This window comes from Trachurus japonicus, chromosome 12 (genome assembly GCF_045865225.1).
Source record: "Trachurus japonicus isolate A0001 chromosome 12, Traja_1.0".
In the NCBI taxonomy this organism is placed as follows: Eukaryota; Metazoa; Chordata; class Actinopteri; order Carangiformes; family Carangidae; genus Trachurus; species Trachurus japonicus.
Window position 1 is genome coordinate 31,277,759 of NC_140918.1, and position 7,647 is coordinate 31,285,405.

At 40.7% G+C, this 7,647-nt stretch overlaps 1 protein-coding gene across 1 annotated transcript in view; it reads right to left on the reverse strand.

Annotated features, from left to right (window-relative positions):
• wdr7 (WD repeat domain 7) overlaps window positions 1-4,967 on the reverse strand; it is a 71,208-nt gene extending 66,241 nt beyond the window's left edge. Inside the window, exons 1-2 of the mRNA XM_085794244.1 lie at window positions 4,818-4,967; window positions 3,227-3,350 (exon numbers count right to left, since the gene is read on the reverse strand). Of these exons, the coding sequence (XP_085650370.1) occupies window positions 3,227-3,350; window positions 4,818-4,916 (223 nt within the window). The 5' untranslated portion in view covers window positions 4,917-4,967. The remainder of the gene's footprint in view (window positions 1-3,226; window positions 3,351-4,817) is intronic.
• Window positions 4,968-7,647: the final 2,680 nt, after the last annotated feature.

Below are 7,647 nucleotides of genomic sequence, written 5' to 3' on the forward strand. Positions count from 1 at the left end.
TGCTGGAATTTTATAACGGCGTTATTCCCATCACTGGTCATTGCTAATGAAAAAATGAAAATGAAGCCAGGTAACTGGTTGTTAAAGGGACAACAAGGAGTTTTGGAAAAGCGAAGCGTTTTCACACTACATTTATGAGCCTCCGCGCGCACCGTGAAATTCTTTGACCAGCGCAAGACGGACCCATGTTTTCATTCATCAAGAATTAAAGTCAGAGGTTCAAAGACGATCACATACCGTCGTAGTTCCGACCATAAACGGCGATTCGGCGGCGTTATTCTCATGACTCGCCACAAAACCGAAAGTAAGGAAACACTGGTCGGCTCGACCAGCATTTCCGCCACCACTAATAATAACAAAATAACGATAAGAGACAAAACGATATATTTATCGAAAATGGGCCCATTAACAAGTGTGGGTAGCGGAGATTCATCCACATTAACGTGAGACTTTTTTATAACCAAATAGAAACTCCTCGTTGTCCCTTTAAATATATCTGTACTTATAGTGGATATGGTCATGAAGTAAAAAAGGGACGTTGGGGGAGGCTGAATAACAATACCAGTCTTGGTGTTGGTTGGGATTTAAGTGATGTGAACAGACTTCTGAGATGAAAACAAAGGCTCACGGGGCAGAAACAGGTCGACACCATGTTTCATAAGAAGGAAAAGGGCTCAAAATGTGAGAATGACATATATGGCATTTAACAGGGGATGGATCCAGAAAACGGAGGTTCAGACTCGAAGGACGTCTCCGGGGGGATTCAACACATTCCCTGACTCTCCCCGCGATGTTCCAGGATTTCCAGGACCAGCAGGAGTCATCTTACTGTCTGTTTCAGTCCTGCTGTGCAGCACACAGATCAAATTCAATGACCCTTTAACCTCTCACTCTCTCTCTCTCTCTCTCTCTCTCTTTCATCCTCCCCCTCATCCCCCTGAGGTCACCGGTCCATCACTTCGACCACCTCCCCTGCCTGCGGTACTGCTGTGGTAACACAACACTGACCGGTGCCCGTTTCCATGGCAACTGTTCCCCTGAGAAACGCCCAGCATCCACAGCAACCACAGGGCGACTCCTGAACACACACACGCACACACACACACACACACACAGAGCATTTTAGAAGGCTGTTTCTAGTAAAAGAAGGTGGAGATTCACCTTTCTTCCCATCAGCAGGTCTAACTATAGACAGACACAGGGAGACACTGTGGGGAATAGACAGAGCTGGAGACAGAGGAGGAGACAGAGAGGAAAAAAAGAGGAGGATAGAGAGAGGACAGAGAGATAGGTGTGGCCGTTTTGTACAAGTAGGTCCTCTGTTGTGTTTGTGTTCACGGCCGTTTCTCTACAGTTCAAGGAACAATTGACCAATCAGAGCTTTGTAGGTGGGACAAAACATGGAGACATCATTTTTCTACATACTGTAGCTTGTTAGGGACATACGTGGAAAAACTGAGACTGTAAGAAAAAGCAACTGTAGATATGTATGTTGTAGAACTCCTCCCCTTCAGTAGGAGGTGAACATGAACAGTAAGGGAGAGCAGGGCACAACCTAACACATTTTGGTTTGGGCTGTGTTAGATTAATCATGTTTTTATACAACCAGAACACACACTGCCTTTTTCTAGCACTGAGGGTTTTTATAAAGTTGGACCGAGAAGTGGCAAAGTGCAAACGTTACACCCAGGTTAGCTGGAACGCTTCTGTTTCATGCAAATAATTTCATAAAATTCCATCTATATAAATTCTATCGATACCCTATAGGTTAATACTGTTTTCAGAATGACAATGTTAAGCGGAAAAAAACTACAAAGTAATCTAATTATTGTTATCAAATTACATTTTAGAATATTGATCTGTGTTGATGTGGGCACATATAGCCTACACAGTATGTCTTATTTATTGAAGAAATTTGGATCAAAATGAACAAGAGTCAAAGAGTAAACAACAATGTAGCTGACAACAGAGTCTGAATAGGTCTGTAGGATGTTTCATTATTATTCCATGTAACAGGCTGAGACATTTTATTAAAGCCTAGCTAACATGATTTAAATCAATGTTTTGTTTTAGACAACAAAACAATTACGTATTAAGATCTTACATAGTTGAATTTGGTGACTTACACAAGCAGCTCAGTAATCGAAAGACAAGTATGACAAAGGAAATCACTTTTGTCGCCTGAAAACACTCTTTATCGTTAAATTGTGTTGAATTGCGTCCAACATTGATGAAAAGTGGCAGGTGACCGTCTGTTAGTTGTGTGAGTAACTGGAAGAGGCAGAAACATTTAGAGAGGGACCCTGTGTAACCTCTTGACTGACTCCGTGTTAGGACGTGTCCCGCTCTCCCCTAATATGTCCAAAACACAACAACATACCACGTTTTGAAATGATGTTTGGCCCTCTTGCACTAGTATTATAGTATATCATATTTAAATACTGTAATGTATTGTATTCAAATCATGTAGCACTGTATTTAACTTATGTTTAAGTTGTTCCTTTTGCACTAGTAGTGTATATTTTATTGTTTTAGACATTGTAGGGTATATTTTATCATATATTACCTCTTTGTATTTTATCTATTTCTTATTGGAGCATCCTGGCAGAAAAATCTCCTTTGCGAAGAATAAAGTTCTACCTACCTACCTACCTACCTACCTGCCTACCTATCTATCTATCTAGATGAGATAACCATTATGATTAGGATTATTCCAGTAGAATGAACCTCCTGGTTGTTTCAGTCTCTCCTTCCTGAGTTACAGTTCTGCATCCTGAGTTTTTAGAGAACATTGTGATGTTATAGTCAAACTCACCTTTGACTTTGTGGATAAAATATCATTAGGCTACTTCAATTATCCAGAAATGGTGGCATATTTAGTGTATACATTTCTGCATTATGGCCAAAAATGTGAATTGTGAGGTCACAGTGTGACAGATTAATTAAATTCCCCTGATATATTGTATTATGAGAACATGAGCTCACTGTAACTTTGGACGCTGAAATCTACTCAGTTCATCTTGGAGTCAGAGTCAGTACTTTGTGCCACATTCCCTCCAGGTGGTCTACAGGTCCCACATCCAACAAGCCAGAACTGTCATCACCATGACCTTGAACTCTGACAGGCAAAATCCAATCCGTTTGTCGGGATGGACAGCCAACCTGAGAACAATACATCTTACAGAGCCCAGCCCACAGGACAAAGTACAGGAAGTGAGGTACTTACGGGAGCTGACGGTGTCCACATACTGAGGGAGGTAGGGAGCCCACAAGTCGATGGTGTCCTTGCGTCCCGATTGGCCGATCCTTCTCAACTCGGCCAATAGAAGAGCTTGTGCTGCTTCTCGCACCTAAAACCACACAGAGGGTGAGGATTTTTACTCTACATCATATTCACTTCAAAAGAATGAACACACACTAGCTGAGTTTACATGGAGCCAGCCTGAATGAACATATATGTCCAATCTGAATGAAAATGCTCCATAAACACCTTAATCAGAATAAACAGGCCCAAACTGAATGGAATTTCATTCAGTTTCAGAGGGGTAGAATATTCCTTCTCCCAAACTTATCAAAAGTAAAATGATATCATGTAAACGCTCTGTGAAACTGAATACCATCTGGGTGTGTTCTTTCACCTCATGCTCCGTCTTGATGTAAATGTGTAGTGACGTTTCTTCACTTGCAAATGTTGAATTGCGTGTGTATGGAGTATTTTTATGATGCTACTCTGTGGATGCGGAATTTTATTTAAAGGGACATTTATGTATATTATTTGGCTTTTTATTAGCAACAATCAAGTATTGCTTTCATAAATACATATTTACAGAAGTCTAATCACAATCGCATACAAATGAAAGCTGTCTCGTAGCTTAGAATGAGTTGTTTACAAATACATAGGTGCACCCACCGGAGGCTGTCATGTTGCATCGCCATCTTTGAATACGGTATGCGAAAGCGGACAAACCTGGCTCAAACACACTGTTGAGTGTCCGTGACTATTATGCCCAGAGGATGATCGACGTAGTTGTTTTTTGTTTTTTTCTGCCGTTATAAAACACACAAGGTGCTAGTTAGCTTTAGCAGTTAGATCTTACCCTAACCCTAATGAACTGCCGTTATACAAAGTGCAGCCAAACACCAGGCTGAAGAGAGAGGGACAGAGGTTCCTCTGACAGCTGTGGAGCTGCAGCTGGACCGGCTGGAGAACACAGCGACCCACATCTTTTTTTTTCTTCTTTTTATAGAAGCGCCATTGTTACAGCTGATCATACCGTTATCTATGTCCCAGTATGTTTGTCCTCTGATCTTCCTTCATGGGACCGCACTGCGTAACTGGCACATGCTGTAAGTCCTCCTGTGTAACTTTTTTCTGTGAAATATGACTGAAGGCACGAGTGGAAGTCTGCACGTGTGTTAAAAAAAACAAGGTTAAAACCCGAAAGTAATTGGTCAAAGAAGTTAGCGGTTAGTTTGCGAATGTGTTTGTCCTCGGTGGCCACCGCCACTTTGCCGACGGGAGGGATGAGCGAGTGAGCGCTGCAATCTAGAATCTGAACGCTGGATGTCACGGTTTAGCCCCAATACTACTGAGGCTTTAACACAACTTTGGTTTCAAAAATACCCAGGCTGGTGTGGACAAGGCCTGACTGATCATATAGACTGTGAATGTTCATTCAGCAGATATCACTGATATGAAAAATCTGCCTCATCATGAAAACAGTAATGCACTCAGCAGAGCATTTCCTTCATATTAGCTGCCGCTAATTCAAATAAACTGATGTTGGGGCTGTCACGGAGGGGAGTGTGTGTGTTACCTCCAGGCAGCGGTCCTGCCACCTCCTGGCCAACATCTCCAGCAGAGGGGGTCTGAACTTGTCCAGGCCTAGGAGGTCAGGAAGCATCACACAATGCATGGCCGCCAGCTGACTCCAACCTGCATGAACACACGCGCGCACACACACAACAAACACGCGCACACACACAACAACAACACACACACATACATAGTCAGAAACTATTACAGGGTGGGTTGGTGGATTCATCTAAATGTAAAAAGCTTATCACGTGCTGATACACCAACCTCAGTGCTGTCACATAAAAACACCCTCTAATAAAGATAATGGAGCTTCAGCAACCTTTTCTTTTTCTGGCTACTTTTTGTCTACAGAAAGTCAAGAGCCACTTACTGTTACTGGAAATCTAGTCAGGAGTAAAATCTCTTGTCATTGGTCCAAAGTAAGGATGTCACGATTATAGATTTTCTTGGTATGATTATTGTCAGAGAAATAATCACGGTATTACAATTATCACGATTATTATCCATCAATACATTTCACAACACTATGAATGTGTAAAATCAAATATAGTCAAAATATAATTACATTAGTAATCTCTTAAAGGGATAGTTCACCCTAGAATGATATTTCGCTCATTATCTACTCACCCTCATGTTGACTAAGGGCTGGAAGAAGTTTCAGATTCCTCCGTGGCTTCTCTGAGTTACAGGGGGTCTCGGCATAGCAGTGCATGTCCATATAACGGTTGCAAAGGGACACCGGAGCTCTTCGTAAAAAAACACACACAAAAAAAACATCCAAATACCTCCATGCTGCTCGTATGTAATGTCCGTCTTGTGCTGAAGCCCCAAATTGCGTAATTGTCCCGAAAAAAATTAAATAAGTCTATATTTTAAGCTTGTTTGTAGCGGAAGCTTCTCGAAGCTCCTCTTCCTGGTCCGTCCAAATCTCGCGTGATTTGCGCCGGCGTCAGCATGCGTCAGTGCGGTTACTGCGAATCACGCGAGATTTGGACGGACCAGGAAGAGGAGCTTCGAGAAGCTTCCGCTACAAACAAGCTTAAAATATAGACTTATTTAATTTTTTTCGGGACAATTACGCAATTTGGGGCTTCAGCACAAGACGGACATTACATACGAGCATCATGGAGGTATTTGGATGTTTTTTTGTGTGTGTTTTTTTACGAAGAGCTCCGGTGTCCCTTTGCAACCGTTATATGGACATGCACTGCTATGCCGAGACCCCCTGTAACTCAGAGAAGCCACGGAGGAATCTGAAACTTCTTCCAGCCCTTAGTCAACATGAGGGTGAGTAGATAATGAACGAAATATCATTCTAGGGTGAACTATCCCTTTAATATAGGACCAGTTATTAATCCCCCGGGGGAAGTGTTTGAAATATTTAAGTCATTAATTGTCATCTATACCAAAAGTTAATTTTAATCATTTTTTTAAATTAAAAATGACATGCTAACATTTAAAATTCCTACCAATTCAGCATTACGTTAGATAAATGGACCAGTATCTATGCATCTTCCTTTACTTTGGCGCACATCTGTCGATATGGTTCTGACATAATCTTTTTCGGAAAGTGACGGTATTTAGGATTCTTTACGATCAATTAATTGTGGCGTTTTATACCACGATTAATTGTGAAAACAAGTAATCGTGACATCCCTAGTCCAAAGTGATGAACCCTGTGATATCATGATCTTGAATAACAGTAACACAAGCTGCGTCCCCTTGGAATTATAAGGTTCTATCTGACATTTTTGTCAAAATTGAGTTATTGACATATTCCAGTTCTGGTACTACTTATTAACATACTATGAGGTGTTTTTTCAAGTTTCATGCATTTTTGGTCATTTAATCTGGAAAACAAAAAGGTTCTATCTGCAAACTCAAACTCTATCTTGGTCTTATAAGGTTCTATCTGCGTGAACCAATCAACACTCGGAATACAAACACAAGGACCAATCATGTTCTGATTCTTTATTATGCCAATGCTGCCCAGTAAAGGCAGGGAAGCATAGAACAGTACTGTACATAACTGTACTGCCTACTGTACATAACAATGAATAAAAACTAAAAAATAAGTTTATGTTTTTCTTTACCCTCTCTGTCTTTGTAGATTTTGCCAAAGAGAAGCCTACTGGTAATCATTGAATCATTGTTAGCTAATTTACCTTGCTAGCTAGCACTAGCTTGCTATCATTACTTTAGTCTTTTGTAAACATTCGCAGGTAAACACTGTATGAAAGGGTTATGATTTTCAACAAGCTAGCTAGCTAGCTAGCTACAGTAGCTAGAAGGGTATAGTAGGACACAGTCATCGAGCTAGCTAGCTAGCTGATGAGACTGTCACCAGTAAACTAAAAATAATAGGCCTACAGGATGATGTTTAATGTTAGTAATTTTAAAAATAGCCTGTGCATAATGTGTCTACACCAGTGATATTGTTTGATTTACTACTGTCTCTTTAATGCTGTGTTGTTGTTGTTTTTTTCCTGAAATGCTAGAGAGGCAAAAACTAAGCTAAAAGAGGAGAAAAACACACAGCACCAGGCAAAGCGACAGAGGCAAGTTGATAGTAGAGCTAGGGTTACAGAAAGAAGCATTATGACAGAGGACAGAAGTTAAAAACAAGAGAGAAACTAAACATTAATGTAACATTGAGCTACAGAGAGATTAGCCTAGGCTAGCCTACTGCATTTTATGTCCACGCTATCAAATAAGGGAAATGGGGGAAAATAATAATAATAGACACAATTTCACAGCACCAGACAATTTATCTACACTACACAAGTGTTGTCTACAAGTAAATTATTAGTAATCTGTTAGTATTCTCT